We start from the raw sequence: 18,586 nt of genomic DNA, 5'->3' as shown, positions 1-18,586 counted from the left end.
GGCTCTCATTAATATGCTAAGCAACCGGCGCTAGCTTTGTCTTCAACCCTCCTCCTGAGATCCATTGTTCAATGCTGAGCTCAAATGATTCGCCCTCCCTATTGTACGTATTGGGTGGACATGCCCACCGAGATTTTACACAGTTCAGATGACTTTTACATGGTGTTACAGGATATCAAATGGATACAGAAGAGCCTCTCGGGCTGCAGGGTATTATACATTTTCCTGGGTGATATTCAGTCACAAAGCCAAGAGAGCTGGATTTGGAACTGGGGGCTGTAAGAGATTTGATGGAATCTGTTAATCCCCAACATCATGCCTCAAAAAGTATGAAACAGCTCTGGTTAATGATAGATGGCTTATCGATAATGTTACACAAGGTTATTCGTTCTCATCAGGGCTGAGCTCTGCACTACTTAAACACCTGAACTGCACCTTGAGTCTGGCAGACTAAACACAACCTGCAGTGTATCCAGTCTATCTGCCAGATTGGACCACTTTGCTATCCATCCATCACAAGCAGTCTATCACTTTGTTTTGTAGGCTGCCATTCAGACTGCTGTGCTGTTTCCAGCACTCTTGTCAAACAGTGTTATAATATAAGTGTCGAGATATGGTGGGCACACAATCAGTGCTCTCGCCCTCCTCAGTGTATTCATTATGCCATACGGGCCCATCAAAGGCTTCAGAAGTATCCCATTACCTCTGGGCCTGTGAGACGGCTGCATGTCATTACAAGCTGTGTGTGATCCCACCCTGCAACCTCAAAGATTAAGAGCAAGACGGCACGCACTGTATATTTCACATAAGATCTGAGGCAGATTGCCATGGCAACCTTCAGTATGTGTTTAAGGAGTCAAAACTGCTTAATAGAGCTTAATTTGGTAACATAATATTCAAATTTACTCTATGCACATTCAGAAAACCGGAGCTTCTTCTAAATGTTAATGGGATTAATTAGAATCACTAATAAAAATGATTTCAGAGCAGGTTTTCATGTGGAACTCTCTGCTACGTCGAGTTTGAAGAGATTTTAACTGTTGCTTAGAAAGAATCTGAATCAAACACATACAGCATTAAAGGGAAAAATACTAGCAATACAACACGAAAGTGGTTTTCTTTTCTAAATGATTCAGTGTGCATTGCCAAAAGATGTCAAACACTTAACTAAAGAACCGAACAAATTAATTTATCGTGTCAAGATAACATTAGCTTTGTTTTAGTCACAACTTTACTGTAGCTGTATCTTGAGATACTGAAATTGTTTCCCTTCCCCACAGTCGTCCTGAGTTTATTGGCCTGAAACTAAAGTGGTAGCAGTCACTGCCAGATAAAGGAGAAACCAATAATCACTGAATTAGACATTTGCTTTCATCAAGGTCTATCACAGACAGAAGCTGCACTCTGCCTTTCTGTCACATACAGATTGGACTTGAATTGTAGGATTCTGCACTTTGTTGTCTCGACTAAATAAGAATATACATATAAATAAACTACTTTATTCATCAACTCAGGAAAACAGATATCTCAAGGTAACAAATAATTAATTTGTGATAGGAGAATCAGTCGTTGAAACATGGCCGCTCTTATGAGAAGATTTGAAAAGGTTTCATCTTCTGATTGAAGTTGAGGAAGGATCCACCCAAAACGGCTTTCTGAATAATTCATGTCATGTGCTGCATTATTTTGATCTTTTGCCAGCGGCAGTCGGCATGTAAACAGATGTTGTCAGACAAGTATTCATATCCTTGAGATGTTGTCCTTTTATAGACACAATTGTAAACATCTATTATGTATCATCAATGTATTATCATATAGCTAAACCTTTGTAGAAATGAAACTCCTGTATTTGTATGTATGCTGGTTCTGCCTGAGTGGATGTCACTGACTTGCCTTGTTTTGTCAGGCTAAGGCCATTATTATTAGTCAATCACTTACTGTAAAAAAAAAAAAAAGACTCTTGAGCTGGAGACTGAAGCTGCATCGTCAGCCGTTTTACCTCGCATGGTGCATTTGAGCAGACGCCGCAGCCGCGGTTATGAGAGTAATTTTTCATCTGATTTGAGAATTCCATGCTTGGTTCAGTGCAGAGAGGCTTTTGAAGCGTTGCAATGTCCACCGAGCCAGCAGAAACAAAACCTGTGAACCGTGCACCAGTTCACTCAGACAGAAAGCAAGGTCAAAGAAACTTGACTCCCTCACAGAGTAGCTCTGAGCTGCCTCGCCTTCCTTTCTGCCTTGATGGATGAAAACAGGTGTTTCCTTGCTGTTTTTTGTTGTCTGTTCACAGGAGTTGATTTGATTGATTTGTCATGAACCAGTAAAATTGCAGCTCTAAGATTTTATAGTCAGGATAAAATGCCCGCCTATCAGACTGAATCCATTGGATGATTAAGAGAGACTCCAGCAATTTATCCCTCATGATTTATATTTGTCACATCTTGAGCTCGAACTGTTCACTGTTCTACTTTTTGTCTCCCTCACACAGCATACTTTGGATCATGTAACCGTTTGTTCTCTGCTCTGCTACTGCGCTTCTCATGAAGGATTTAACAGGATTTATGTATCATGATGTATTTAGCGACTTTTCAGTAATCACTTGCCAATGCATCTGTTTCGAGCAGTTTGAACAAATGTTCAGGAAGTTAGGCTGGGAGAGTGGATGTGTGTGTGCGTATGTTTGAGTGCTTATAAATATCCTCCATGTACTCTCTCTCTGTACAATGTAAGCTATGCACTGTCTTGAAATCAATTCTTTGCATTGTCTTCCTCCTTTACTATTTCTTCAGTTTCAGATGATGATTAATAATCCTGTATCACAATGAGAGGGTGAGCCTGCAGTATGTCTGGAACTGTTGGCTTGAACCATTTATTCTCATTTGATCTCCATCCTACACAATCCAAATATAATTTGTGGTTAAAAGAGGTCAGACACATTTTAATGTCATTTTAAAATTCAGATTCAAATTAATTTATTCTGCAGACAACCACAAATTCCAGTGTCTCGGCCGGCTGACAGGCACTGGCATCCGGCAGCATCAGGAGGGAGCTGAAGTTGTAAATACATCACGGAGTTGTCATTTATCTCAATAAAAAAGAAAGAGTGTCTTGAGAGTAGCTCATCTAAACTGCAACACACAGCAAAGCAGCTGATATTTTCAGCAGCTGGCATATGGATGAGATCAGGCTGAGACAGACTGAGCCAGACTACATGGAGCTTGTCATTGTTCACCAACAGTACGTGCAATCTGCACACACTCATGGGAATCTGAGTGGAGAGTGACGGCATGGTGAGCAGTAAAAGTTTCACTGGAACCAAACAAGTGTAACCCTTAATAATTCGCTTTTAATTGTGGAGGTTTTATTGACAAGGAGATGTCAAAATCACCCTCAGCATTCGATATTAGAATAATGTGGATGTTGTGTGTTGTCCATTTGGATTTGAAATCATCTTGTTCATAATGTCAGATTGAGACTACGTACAGAGAGACAAAGAGGGGAATATGGTTTCTTCACTTTAGTCGCTCTAGTTTTGCTTCTGTGACCTGACATAACATTTTTATATGGAAACAGGTATGCTCACTCAGAACTATGCTACACAGCAATGGTTTCAAGCTTTTTAGTCTCACGTATCAGCTGGTTTGCTGTGTGTTGATCGGATAGAATTACCCCTTCAAGCTCTACTCATGTATGCTCTTGTGAATGGATTACAAACTGGATGTCAACACCATTATTTATGGATATTATTACTTTTGTTTCTTCATATAACCATCATCCATATATCCTTCATTACTTTGTTCACTATTTCAACAATTTCAACTATTTGTCATTTACCTTTATCTAGCTATTTCATCCTCTTCCGATTAATCTAATTTGTAATCTGTTTGTTTTCCTCCTTGAGAGAGACAGGAAATGGTGATGTGGTATCTGCATAAACCCTGGTTATAGGTTTCTGTTGTTTAGTTGAGTTGAGCTCAGTTAATTAGTTGAGTCCTGCTCCCAGAACAACTGCAGGACTGTGGGAGTGAGGGGAATCACTGTTATACAATAGAACATCAAACTCACAGCATGATATAATAGAAAAATGTGTTTTTCAATTCACATAGTACATTTACACAAAATGTGTTCTCTAGGTTTTCTCTTTATGTATGTTCTGTATGTTATGTAAGCAGGATTGATATCAGCAGTAAGTATTAGGAAATGCACACACATCCTCGACTATATTATTCCAAGACTATTAAAAAATGTAATTTTATTGTGGATTACTTCACACATAAAGGAAATAGCAATTTTTTTCAGTATGAATGATGTGGTGATGAATGCTGATCAGACCAATGTGCCCAATCGCAGGCTGGTCTGACCACCATTGTTTCATATTGTTTTTACAGACGTGAGATCTCTTTTTTTTTTTAACATTTGGTCTCCTTTTGACGAGATACTGTGTCATTCTGGAACCAAATAAAATAAAGTAAAATCCTCAGAAGAAGAGTGTACTGCAAACAGATCATCCTTCTGATCCTCATAATCTGTCCAAATCCTCAGGAACAATACCTCTCCATTATGGAAAATATAAAAACACCAGCATTACAAGTTTTATCCTTAGAGGCTCCCTGCTAGTTGGCGTTATTCGTGGGACCACAGTTGTTGCATAGACCACAGTTTTTTTAAATATTTTTTTATCACCACTAACAGTTTCCATATTTATATTACATTGTGTGTTTATGAGCACTTAATGAAACACATGTTGTAAAAGCACAGTCACCCCTGAGGTTCCATTAAGATGACGCTGGCTCCCTTCATAATGGACTCCACCAGTAGGTGGGCCTGTAAATTAATGACTGTAAAACAACTCATCTCCAATAATGCAAGCCAGCAACTCGTTGCTGTCAGAGAGAAACGAGAATCAAATGGAGTCATAGTATGGTCACCTCCCTCCTGTTCTTTCCTTCTGCTGTCATTTCACCACCTCTGCTCATCAACTGCTCCCTGTAGGATCGCCTACCTCAAAAAAAAAAAAAAAAACATCTCTCGTGTCATTTTGTCTTTTACAATCCACTTCATTTGGAGGCTTACAAATTCTATTAGGATGATCTTGTGTGCATTCCACGGTTGCTGCAGGGGAGCGAGAGGAGGAGGGCTGCCTGGGAGGGGGGAACAAGCCCCTAATACTAATAAACGAGCTCGACTTTGCCTCCTCTGCCCTGTGAGATGGGAGGGAGAAGGGGCTGAGTAATTGGAAAATATCCCTGCTTCCCATTTCAGAAAGACCCCCACCTCCCCAATCTCTCTCTCTCACACACACACACACACACACACACACACACACACACACACACACACACACACCATCACCCACTCTCCACAGCTTAACCAACCTTTCTTGCTCCTACACCATGAAATACACTGTCCGTTTTTCATTTTAAAGTTAAAAAAAGAGAAAACAACACAATTCGTCTGACTTCCAAACTCTGCCTCTGTATGTGGGGGTGGGGGTGGGGACTCCAAGGTTAACAAAAGGACAGGAGATATTATGTGAGGCTCTCTGTGTCATGCAATCTGCAAAGTGGGATCGGGGAAGAAGGTGGAAGGGTTTAGTCGACTTTGGTTGCATCCTGGGAGTCTATGCCCGGGAGTCATGTGGCTACACAGGACACAGGGGAATTAGCACCTTCTTGCAATTGGTGATGTTAATGTTAAAATAAGCTTGTACTTTATATTTACAGTGTAAGGTCAAGCGAAAAGAACTGAAGTGCTGCACGTCCAAGGCATAATTTACACACCAGGCTGTACCAGAGTCAGACTTTAGCTTTAATTTGAAACCTTCATTATTCATGAATTTGACATTGTAATAGCAGAAACACTGCAACACATCCCCGACCTCACAGTCCCTCTGAAGACCCTCCATGACTTCATTATGTTGGAATTGAAACCACATGTCTCTATCAGACCTTGGTTGTTCTTAACGCGGGTAAAACAGGCTGAAATCATTCTCTTTTATCTCAAGTGGCTGAACTTGATGTTGACCGTGTCGTTTCATGAATTAGTTAAAGCTGAATGTTTCTGTAATTGAGCTGCACTGCTCAAATGGAGAGGGAGAAAAGAGTTTTGTTTGCAGTGCATACACATCTAACAACATTGTTAGCTTAAGATATGTCATGGTTTTAATGGGTCAACTATCATTTTCAATAATCCTCATTGTCATTCAAAGAACCGATCAACAGCATTTTATTTTGGTTCCACAGTGCTCAAGGTAAACACTGCAGTATGTTGGCTTTGTGTTATTTTCTGTTTCCATCTCCTTTTTATATCTTTTCCGTGAGGTTATATTTGGAAGTGATTTTGGTTTATTTGCACAGATGACAGATATGGAAAATTACAGTACTTGTCTGAGCCTGGAGAAAAAAAAACAAAAAAAAAAACAGCTTAAGTACTTCTACTGAAATACAAAAATACACCAGTAAATGATCTCCTCTCAGAGCTGAAACATGCAGTGAAAGGTCATCCTTGGCATTTCAAATGAGAGGGTGTTAATAGAGAGACCTTCAGAACAACTGACACCAAGCTCTGACATGTATTTAAAACTGAACAATTCAGCTGTTGAGCTGAATACATTAAACTTTCTTGTGCTTATGTTCACTCTAAAACTCAAAAGACCTTGTGAGAGCTGACAAGGAGATGTTTGTTTGTTCATTTCCTCAATAAACCTTTTTCACAGCACATATTCCAACCTGTCCCAGGTGTTACTGTTGGCTCGGTTGTATTCAAGTGTCCCAACAAGCTGTGATACTGAATCAGTATGAACAATAGCAGCACAATGACACTGAAGTAGCTAAATGATGTCTTATAGTAACTGAACGTAGCCTACTTACAGTAAAATATCAAAACTAAAAGTACTTGTTCTGCATAAAACGCGCTTTGAAGTAATTTATATTGGCTACAGTGAGGAAGCTCGGTTAATTGGTGCACAACCTGGGGTCAGGCCCCCTCTAGTGGGTCAGCAGATACATCTGAGGTTTCATGGGATGATTAATGTAGCAGGAACTGAGAAAAAAACAATATTATTATTTTACTTCCTGTGGCTTCAAAGGGTTATTCAGATGGAACCACCTGAGAAGTAGGTGTACATTACATGTAACTAATTCATTTAGTTTATTTGTTTGCGCAGTTGTTTTAAAAAATATGTGATATGTACACTAAGACAGCCACAGATATACAAACACACTTCTACCCACATATACTCAGACATAAATGAATCCAAAGTAAACAACCGCAGGAGTGAGAAGCTTGTACAAAAACCTCTCTTACAAGCCCAGAGCCAAACAACCTGAATCAAACATAATCATTAAACATAATCAGTAAATTTCTCGATGTTAATGTCGTTTCTTCATTTTTCTGGTGGTAAATGTGGGTCTTATTCAATGGCCAAATAGTCAACAGTGATTGATTGTGAGAGCCAGCTGAAGAACCATGAGCTAAGAAGATTTTGAAAGGTGCCATATATTAAGACCTGAGAGGCTTCTCAGTCCATGCTGTCATTATTACAGGCGCAAGCCTCAGTCGTAGTGATCTTGTATAATCAATCATTCTAATTCACATTTCTGCTTTGAGGACAGTTTCATCTTTCCGATGAAACATATTCCTACATTGTTCTGTAGTGCTGTTTTCGCTGCTTCTTTCTTGAACCTGACAGCGGAGACATGTTGACACTTTTCATAATTTAGGTCAGCTTTTGAACAGGGGGTCACGTGCCACAATTTAGCCGTGAGTGTGCGACGCGCTTGTCACGTATTAACACACACTTTAAGGGCATTAACCACTTGTTAGGCCTTCGGGGACAAGTCATTAATGAAGAATATTAAACCTCCCACACATGTGTGTGAGAGCCACTGGAGTACCAAATATACCTTTGATGAATAGCGTCAACAAATCATATTTGCCAGGAGAATATAAGAGGAAAGAACAAAGCGGGAAGGCTAGATAGCACTCCCAAGTAATAAGGGCTATTAGTGTGCTTGTAGACAGACTTGTAGGGGAGGAAAATGAACTCATTCTTGTATTGGGAATCTCTTTGTTGCTATAAATACCCAGAAATTCAGCTTTCTTTACACTCATAGTGTCATCACATCCCACTTGAGTCTCCTTCCTGAGATAATAATGATGAAGATGAACACAAATAAAATAAATGTTAAAGATAGTGATAGGCAGATGTGAGATAATGTGGGGGATGTGTACATCAGTTTTTTTTTTAAAATCTGATTCCATCTGCTGTCTGAGTTTATGGCTGAAGAGGAAAAGATGGAGTAAAGTGTTACAGTGACTTTAAAGATAAATAAGTACTGTAACAGGGGGCATGCATGTTATTTCTTTCCAAAGATGTTGATTATTATCGCTGGTCAGAACAGTTGTATTTGGAAGGGACTGGCTTTCACGATATCATTTATTTCTCCTAATGCCAAATATACCACTCAGTCCTAGTTTCATAGAAAGCCTCCGATCCAGAGCGTGGTGTGACAGTGAATGAAGGTGTGGAGGCAGAGAAAGTTAGGGCGAAGGTGTAATTAAAGCTGATTATGGCAAGGCAGAGAGGAGGGTGGCACAGCACATTTGTCTTCCCCATCTAATGAGTGGAGGCCGGGAGAGCTGAATTAGCTTCCTCGCTGTCGTCTCTCCCCCGCCATGCCACTTTGTCACGAGGACACTCCTCCTGGAAGATGAGACAGGGTCAAGTGCATGTGTATCTCCTGGCATTATTCTTACAGGCCGCCGGGGCTCCTGTTCCACCGGGCACTGGGAATTGAGGCACTTTAGCAAGCTCTGAGCCACACCACTCAGCCTCTGCATCATTAAACCAGGCTAAAAATACACAGCCCACCCATGGTCCTCTGTTCGCACAGGACCGGTATATGGCCACGCTGAAACAATCACCACTGACTCTTGTTCATGTGAGGTGTGGCACCACCATTTTTCACTTTCTATTTATATTTGATCAGTGTTTAAGGCTGTGGCAATACAGTAACAGCATGCCGAAGGAGATAGTGTGAAGTGCCCTTATCCGTCACCTACTAATTATATGATCATTATAGATACTACTACTACTACCATACAAATAAACACAATGGGTTCACACCGTTTTAATGCTCTTCCCATGGGCATTACTGGACCTAGAGATCAACATGTGTTGGTGTAATGCTGGAGTTTGCTACAAACAGTGCTGATGACAAAGCCCATCATGTATTGTTGAACTACATATTCAGACTTGAAAGTATTGCTTTTATTTTAAATTTATATCAATTATTATTATTTATTGTTTTGTCTATAACATATTAGGGGACATCACATCTCAATGTCCAGGAGCCTATAGGGTGAAAACATGATTAATCAAATATCAAAACTGTTGTCAAAACTAATTGATTTATGTAATAAAAGTTTACGTATATCTCATAGACTGACACTCTCCAGTCAGTACTTAGTTGCGGTATTTATAAACTGATTTTCATTTAGCTCCACAGCAAGGTGTGAATATATTCCTGGCAAATGATGCATTCTGGGGATTTTGAATAACTACACTCTTACATAATCGTGTTTCCCTCTCAAGGGCAGTACAATATCAATACGATAAATCATGCAGCAGTAATGAATCAGCTGCAGAACCCTTACTTTATGCTTACTGACCAACTCAGATGTGAAGCATTCTCAAATCAATCACTGTATCTCGCAAACAGCACGTTACTTTGATTTACTCTATTGTTGTGAGATTCGGCGCTGACAGAGCCTGACTGGTGTCACCCCACAGGTGCAGGTAATTGTCTGATTGCCAGGGACTGAACGACTGGAGCCTCAGTGCAGTGCGGACAACCGGCTCTCCAAGGTAAATCTTTTCTTCAAATGTCAAACGGATGTGCTGAAAATATTACGCTTATTTGGTGTTTTATTATTCATTGGTCCAATCCTCTGAGGTCAGACTTCTCTGTCAGTGTTTGTTTAATGGCAATGTGTGTCCTTGAACCTCATATTTGCTTTGATGAGCCAGTGTTAATATGACACCTGAGTTGGCGCATATAACTTAAAAGGGGAGGGGGGGTCTTCAGTCATTTGTATGACTTAATACATGACTTAAATAACATTATAATGACCTGCAGCAGTGAGGAAATATGTTTACATGTGAAAAAAAAAAGGCAAAGTTTTGGCTAAATTGTTGCTTTTTGTGATTAAAAAAGTAATTAGTTTCAGTAGTTATGCTAATAAATGTATAATTTGTCACAGGTTTTCTGACACAGCTGACGTTCATTCAATAATGACCAACCACGATTATTTATCGTTATAATTAAATACTTACTTCACACTTGTACACCTACTTGTGTTCACAGAGGGTTTTTTCCCTCCACATATGTATCGCAAAGAGAAAAGGGAGGTGGAAATTGTTCCGAAGCTGAGTGAACTGGCTTGAGATTCAGATCGTTTCGTGGCTTCGCCGTCTCTTTGTTGTAACTCGGAGCCTCCTAAATGTCAGGAGACAGCACTATTTGCGCCGAGGAGGAAGCGTGCAGCCTGTAAAGCGGCACTGCGGCATCGCCGTATCACTGCGCCCCGGTCCCCCTTCTCCGGGATCCTGAAGCTCGGATCTGGGGAGAGGAGGAGGAGATACCCTATGGTTTTCCGTTGCGGGATTTATTTTGTCAGCTCCAAACCTTCTTGTGCTTTATCTTTTTATTAGTGACCGAAGGCCTGCAACTTGTCCGGACGGTCCCTCCCCACTCGCAAGGGTTTGCATTTCTTGGTTTTGCATGACGTGTCTTGGAGCAAGAAAAAAAAAAAAAAAAAAAAAAAGAAGGAGAAAAAAGAGAGGCTTGCTTTTGTTGTGTGTCTTATAGTGGAAAATGAAGCTTGGAGAGCCGGAGCAGGAGGCAGTGCCAGTCCGCTGCTGCTGTTGTGGGCTGGACTGGATTACAGAGCCTGAGATCTCTACTGACAGCACAGGCAGACAAAAAGGGACTGTGAGCGAAGACAAGGGAAAGAGTCTTTTACTGTGCTAGAGAAGCCAGGGCGAGTGCTAGAACACAGTTTCTTCAGATAAGCGATATTTTGGAAGCTATTCGTGCAGTGCATGTGTGTCATTAGATGAGTGCTGGCACGGGGCATCAGGTTAAAAGCATAGGTACTGGAAAAAACCCGTTTAGGACCATTACAGCAGAGGTGGATTTGCTTTTTTTTTGGGTTGTTAGGAGGCAGAACATCTGCATGGAAGGAATATTTGTGAATGGTTGCTGCATACTTAAATGTTGATATTCTGGCATGTGCCTTTTTGTTAATGTATTTATTTGAAAGCCTTTGTATTTTTGCCAATGTTTTATAATTGTACATGTTTAGTTGTACATGTGTCACTTTGCATGGTGAAGCGGAGTATTTGGGGACTACATGTATGCTTCAGAATCCAGATGAGCAACATTACATGACAGCCTGCGTCCAAGGAGACAATGCAAAGTTGACTGTGACATATTGGGTGTTTGGTTTGTGTGGTGATGCAGAAAAGGTGTGATTCATCTGTGTTTGAAATGTCCACCAGCATTTATGATTACTCAGAGAAGGGGCTGCAGTTTGTTGATTCAGTTTTCCTCCATGTAGAATACCATTTCTGTGATGTAATGGATGAGAATTGATATTCTGGACACACAGAGAAGCCATATGTGTTTTAGGCTACGATGCCAGAGTGACTTTCAGTGGCTTTAGGCCTAGACTGTAGGCTATGCTTTGGAATGATCCAGAATAGGACTGCAAGCTGTTGAATGTTGCATCCTAATATCATAAAGCAGACACATGCCTTCAGTGTCAGACAGTGAAGGTATGGCCTACTAACGCCATAGTTAAGTGCAGGATTGGATTATCAAAGGGCCCTGACGTTTGTCTTCATTTCTTAAGAGCGTGTGTAAAACCTCAAGGACATCTCCTTCTTCTATTAGTCCTGTTTCATTCTGGAAAGAGAGAGCAATATAATCTTTTTTTCACATGCAGACTAGAGATGTTAGGTGCAAAGTAATGTTTTGAGAGAAATGAATGAGTGACTTGAGAGGGACTATCACCATGAATGTGTTCATGTGGACCAGAGTGAAGGCTTATCGGTGGATGTCTATAAGTCAGAACTGCTTTGAATTCACTACTCTCCTCTTTGATAGATGACCTGCTATATGTGGGCAGTTTGATAGTGAAGATTTTGTCCAATGCATAATCAATGAAACTTGTTATCTTTTGTCATTATGGATTTATGTGTCACTGATATGTATGTTTATAGAAGTTTAGTTATGTAAATTAGTACAATTAGCAAGAGAATACGAGTAGCCGCAGTGGGAGGATAGATTCTGTGACAGCTTACTGTTCTTAAGACAATTTGATTAGATTAAGGCTTTATTTCAAGAGCAATCAGTTTAATTATTGTTGTCTGACCAGTGTACTGGATGTTACTGATACTGTCACACTTTTTTTGTCGTATACATTCTCTTTATGTCACTTAAAATTAGCAGTGACCATGCCAACAACAACAGCAAGTTCACGTTGAAATACTCACACACAAAATAGCAAAGTAAAAAAAAAATCTGGTGCGCAATTAATTAAAGGAATTTTAATCATTAAAAACATAGTTTAAGTTACAAGCTTGGCAAAAGCTTCAGAGACACTAGTAAAAGAGCTCTTACAACACATAATCATCTCATCTCAGGACTTAATGGCCTGGCAGTTTAAGAAAACACAGTATACTCAGCAGAAGAGACTGTAGCCTCCCCAATAAAACACTCATCTTGCATTATGTGGAATGGCAAGAACCCTTTGTGTAGTTTGCTGCACCTTTTGGCAAATGGCTCATTGACTAAATGCACAGTTTGAACTTGCTGAGTGAACATGTTGCAAATGCGTGCTCTCTCTCTCTCTCTTTGTGTGTCTCTATCTTGCAGGAGGGAGAGTTTGCTGACCTTGGGTAAGAGGAGCAGGTTCCTGGAGAAGAAAGATGTGGCGTCACCTGCTCAACTCACCATGGCGGGACATGTTCACTGAGCAGACATTTGCTTTAACTTGAAAAGCTTTTCCTCTGGCGGAATTGACAGCTTGGTGATAACGTGTTTAATAGATCATTTTACACCTCTGTCGTAGGATTTGATGGACTGCCTTTGGGGATCTTTGCTTGGAACCTAGCTCGGTTCGGTGACTCGATGCAGCTTTGCATTACCTGTAAAAGGCTTCATCTGTCGGATATTCCACGGTTACCCTGGATCTAATACATTGATAACATTCACTTGGATATTGTGGAGATTCTCCTTGAGGGGTTTTTCACACGAGTGGAGGTTGAGCAGTGCCAGTGTCTGGCCCTTAAAGAGTTTGATTGTCTGTAAGAGGAGTGTTTTGTTTGGAGGTTTCCTATGAAGGACATGGATGGCCCTCGATCTAGTGGTCTACGCAAGAAGAGGAAGTCCCGATCAGAGAGGGATCGTGAGAGGAGATCAAATGGGATAAGGAACAACCATGTTAAGGGCTCTGTCTTTCGCTTCTCCTCTGACTCAGAGCAGGGCGACCGGGAGCCCTCCTCATCCCGCCCTCGACCCCCGCGAAGAAAGCGAAAGGAGTCTACTTCCGCTGAGGAGGACATCATCGATGGCTTCTCCATCACTGGGTTCGTGACCCTGGAGGCTCTGGAGGTAAGTACTGAACCACAGGTGGTACCCCCTTCAACTCTCTCCAGTATGTGTGCGTGCGTGCGTGCGTGCGTGCGTGCGTGCGTGCGTGCGTGTGTGTGTGTGTGTTGCTTTTGCATGAAATCCTGGTGAAAATCACTTAACACTGTGCAGAAATGTGTTTATTATTGGGTGCAGCTCAGTGCCTCTCTGACTGGGCTGGTCCAGTGTTTTGGCTCCTGCTTGCATATTTGGCTGTTGTGTGTGAGCTGGAGTTCAACAGATGTAGCTTTAAATGTAGTGCTGCAGCCAGAGATTACTATCTGTGTCACTGAGAGGCTGTTGTTGTTGTGTGTACTGCTCTGGATTTGTTTTCACAAGAGTTTCCAGCAAAGCGTTACACCAGATGAGGGATGTTCAGCTATGGCTGTAGTGGCTGTTGTGCCTTTTGTACGCTTCACAGTGAAAAAGCAATTTGATCCATGTTACAACAGTTTATTCAGAGTGGGAGTAATTTATTGTGCGCTGGCTATTCATTTTGCTTGGAATGCAAACCGGGCACAGGCTGCCTTCCAAAGATATAGTTCTGAATTATGACTTCTACGAGCAAGCATTTTTTTTTACACACAGAACAACTGCTACATTTCTCTATAATGATAACTTACAGAGGGGTGACAGATTAAGGTGGTGGGCCATCACGATCCTCCAAAACAGCTTCACTGCTCCTTGGTGTAGATGTTTGGAACCGATCTTTCTTCATTTGGTGTTTTCAAAATGATGGTGGAACACGTTGCTCCAAAATCTCTTACAGCTGTTAATTTGGTTTCTGCCAGGGCCATAGCATTTGATTCAGATCTTTTCTTACTCATGAAACCACTCAGGGACCCCCGCACCCTGTATGGAAGCGTTCATTATTTTTGCTGACTCCTCTTTGCTCTGGTGTTTCTTGTCATATTTTAGCTGTCTGAATGTGTCGGTTTTAGCTATTGTTAAAAAAATTACTTGTCCATTACTCTTTATTTTGCATCATACATTTGATACCTTATTTCTTTTAGCTTTTGCTCTAATCTTGTTTCACGTTGATGTTGATGTGAAAATAGTTTCCCAAGGTCAGAAGGGGAGTTTTCCTAGGAAAACCCAGTCTGACTCGCACTTTGTAATGTATGCAGTGTGAGTCCAATCTCTTGTTCACTGGTGTGATCCATGTCAAGGCTATGTACAGTATCACATGTCCTTACTGTATCCCTTTGTTAGTCAGATCAACACTTTTCACAGCTCAAGAGTGTCTTAATGTTTTTTTTTACTATTATTTTTCATTAAGAATTACTCTATTCAGCAGCCAAGGACTGCATGTCGTTTCATTGCTTCCTCGTTTTGATTGACCTTCCTTCTCTTGTTGTCTCTGTTGATGTTTTGTGCTTCTGTCTGTTAAAGCGCTGCAAACCACAGTTTGAGTCTAGTTAGATGGAAACTCAGAAATAAATGTGGGAAAGTTTAAAGTCAGTAGCGTCTGAATTTGCAAGGTCAACATACATTTAGTAAAAAAGTACCTTGAACTGTAAAGTTTACTTTCATTGTTCAACTCTGTTGTTTGCCCTTTCATGAATATTTGATTATTTCACTTTGACACTGTTATTTCCACAGTTTACATCTGATTGATTGATTGATTGATCAGCCACATACAAGCAAAGATACGTCATGTTACTTGGCTCAGATATTTTTCTGTGACATGTTCCTAGTTATATAATATAATATTACTTATCTGCCCCATTCCCAGATATTGTGTCAGTACATTGATGACTACTACTAAGATATTTTGGTCAAAATTTAATGGCTCATTATCAAAACATGTATGATGTTCTATTAGAGCTGGAGAAAAATTTAGTACAAATGTATCTGTTCTGCTTTTTTGTCAACCCTCATCTGCACAATCACCCTATCAGACTACAGCAACAGGTTAACATAGCTGACATGTGTAGGGCCAAACACCTCTTTGGAAACATAAAAATGAGTGACCATGAACAGAGTCAGATATCTACACAAGACAAGAAAATTATAGTGGAGAGGTCACACAACATGAGAGATTTGGAAATGGTTTGGGTTTGCAAAGCTCGATAAACAGCAGCAGCAATATCCGTAGCAAGATATACAGGCACTCTGTGCTGACGAAGTAGGGAAACACAAAGGTACCATCCCTCTGAGTATACAGACAGCCAAAGTATGTGGTCCCAAACTGCAGCACAAGCACCCAAGCTTGCAAATAAGCCTCCTGTGGTAGTTAGACAGTCACACCGCAGCAGCAGTGGCTTGTGTCTGCCTTTTCAGTCATTACACCATATGATAAGAGCTCAAAAGGAGGCAGTAAGTGCAAGTTTATATGTAATAGCAAAAGACATAATGCCTGTTAAAGTGGTGGTTTCAACAGTAATGACAGTGGTTGACTCCAGGTATAAAGCCCTTGGACAGAAACATTTTTCAGAAACAGCTGCCTCAGCTTTACGCAGGATGCAGGGGAAATGTAGAAGAGCAGCTTTACACGCTTGCTTTACACCACTACTGACATATGGTGTAACCACACAGCAGCGCCTTACATGAGCATAATCAGTGTAAATATTATATTATGTTTCATGTTTAGAGTATCAACCAGTTTAGAGCCATAACAAACCCTGTGGTTTATTTCGGATTTAATCCAAAACTGAATATACCTCTTGAACTTCAGAATAAAAGGCACCCTGTAGAGTTTTCTTGTAAACAAACAAGTTATTTAAAGGTTGCTCACTAAAACATATTCTGTGTATCCTTGAGGACTAACAAACATGTGGAATGCAAGTCCTTCCTCTTTGTTTATGTTAAATCTAAATTGAGATCAATCGGAATATTGATCAGTGTGAAAAACTATATAAATAGTGATATTTTTGGCTATGTCACCCAGTCAAATTATAAACACTGAATGCATTTAACTGAAAATTGAAAACTGTACCCTTTTAGGCAGCCTGATTGTAACAGATTTACAGCTGAGTGTATATTAGTAGACATAATTTTAACATTTTATTACCGTCCACATTGTTTCAGTCTTATACTGCAGTAAACTGAGTGGAAAAACAGACTAATAAATCAAAATATATTGCAGTATCAGATTAAATTAATATCAAATCAGTCATTTAGAAGTCAAAACAGTCTTGTCACAAAGTGGTTTACTGTGTAATAAAAACAGAGAGAGTTCAAGTAAAGCAAGAGAAAAACAAATTATACTTGTGTTTGTGTGTGAGTGCATATGTTCACACACTGGTATTTGTTTTTGTAAGAATGTCACAGAGCTTATTAATGCAGTATCATCTCAGAGGGAAGTGAAAGGAGATGGTAATATTGAATTGTAATACCTCTTACAGGTGCTGTGGTTCTACCGTGGTCCAGTGCCCCTCATGCTGTCTTTAGGGAACGGGTTCCATAGCATTTTATCAAATCTGAATCCACTTATTGAATCTGAATCCTTTCTCTGTCATATTCATGAATGAGGAGAAACAACATTTGCTCTTCACTGTGGGACTGTGCTGCAGCTACAGACGCCATACAAGCTAACATAAAAACAGCACAGTGAAAATAATATTAATTTTACTTCAGCGTTCAGTGAATATCAATTAAATTGAATCTCTGATGTTTCGCTGCACAATGCACTTACCGTTAACTGAAGGCAGAGTCACTGTTGCACTGCTACAAGTCACAGAATACGTGCAACATCGGTGGTGGGCTGAGGCTGAGGATTGTTCTTCTCAAATCATCAGAAACAACTCAAGTTCCTATTTTACCTTGCAGGACAGTAAATAAATACTTAAACAAACGATTAGTCATTCCCCCCTCGCCCCGGGTGCCCCTTGTTTATATCACCTAGTTATTTCGTTAATCTGTTTTCTTCTTTGCTGATGCCGCTAGTGTTGGAGAGAGAGGTCAAAGAGATGAAAAAGAGAACGTGAATGAGAGAACCAGTGATTAGAACCCATCGCTACTCCCTACAGAGGTTTGGTCCAGATTCATGTGGTCTGAACTCTGCTGTATATTTCAGTTTGGCTTCTTTTATCATGTCCGTGACTATGTAGGATTCTTTGTATTTGTGTACTGTTTGTTGTTGTCGTTATTATTATTATTATTATTATTATTATTATTATTATTATTATTATTATTATTATTATTATTATTATTATTATCAGTCCACTGATTATTTATGGTTTGGTCTATGAAATGTCAGAAAATAGTAAAAAATGCTCATCACAAAGTCCCCAGAGTCCAACGTGACATCTTCAGATGTTTTTCTTTAAAAAACAATGATACTTTGCTTACAATGATATTAAACTGAGATGAGCAACACATCTTCACACTGTAGAGAAAGAAATGAGAGGATATTTGTCATTTTTGCTTGAAAAATTACCTGAATGATTAATTGATTGCAAGGATGTAAAGTGGTTGGGTTGAAATGGATGTATCCTTCTCACTTTCAGAATCCTTGTTGTCACTTTTCAGTTTGATTTATTCACTGAAAGAAAACTAAATCATGTCCTAGCCACCAGAATCCAGATGGGAACAGCTCTGGGTTCATCAAAATGTTAAAAAGCTCCTTTGAGTCACCTTCTGTTATTACTGTGTTTACAGCAGTATATATTCAATACATTTGTAATTAGAATTCTATAAATAATGATTAATTGGGCTGTAGCCCACCAGAGCTGAGCTCCGCCTCCTGACCCTGTCAGAGCTCAGTGTCACAGGATTGGCTTGAAACATCATCTTTCAGACACAGTCTCATACTGATCAAACAAGAGAAGAATGGCTGCTCCTTTTCTTTGACTTGCACAGCAGCAGGATCGATACGTGTATTTCCAAACTGAGAGAGGGGCAGTGTGCAGTTCATGCACGTGGCACATCAGCGGTAACTTCATTAA

The 18,586-nt window shown here is 40.1% G+C and overlaps 1 protein-coding gene across 7 annotated transcripts in view; it reads left to right on the top strand.

The window, feature by feature from the left end:
• Positions 1-9,850: 9,850 nt before the first annotated feature.
• Positions 9,851-18,586, top strand: part of auts2a (activator of transcription and developmental regulator AUTS2 a) — a 310,731-nt gene continuing 301,995 nt past the window's right edge. The window contains exons 1-2 of one of the 7 annotated variants that reach the window (XM_056396788.1): positions 9,851-9,868; positions 12,942-13,679. In XM_056396788.1, coding sequence (XP_056252763.1) covers positions 13,404-13,679 — 276 coding nt within the window. In that variant the 5' untranslated portion in view covers positions 9,851-9,868; positions 12,942-13,403. Of the gene's footprint in view, positions 9,869-10,469; positions 10,764-12,941; positions 13,680-18,586 lie in introns of those variants that run through there. The other 6 variants (XM_056396791.1, XM_056396790.1, XM_056396789.1 and 3 more) reach the window with 6 other exon arrangements.

This window comes from Seriola aureovittata, chromosome 15, assembly GCF_021018895.1.
Source record: "Seriola aureovittata isolate HTS-2021-v1 ecotype China chromosome 15, ASM2101889v1, whole genome shotgun sequence".
In the NCBI taxonomy this organism is placed as follows: Eukaryota; Metazoa; Chordata; class Actinopteri; order Carangiformes; family Carangidae; genus Seriola; species Seriola aureovittata.
The sequence above is the reverse complement of the archived record's forward strand: the minus strand, read 5'-3'. Positions and strand labels throughout refer to the sequence as shown.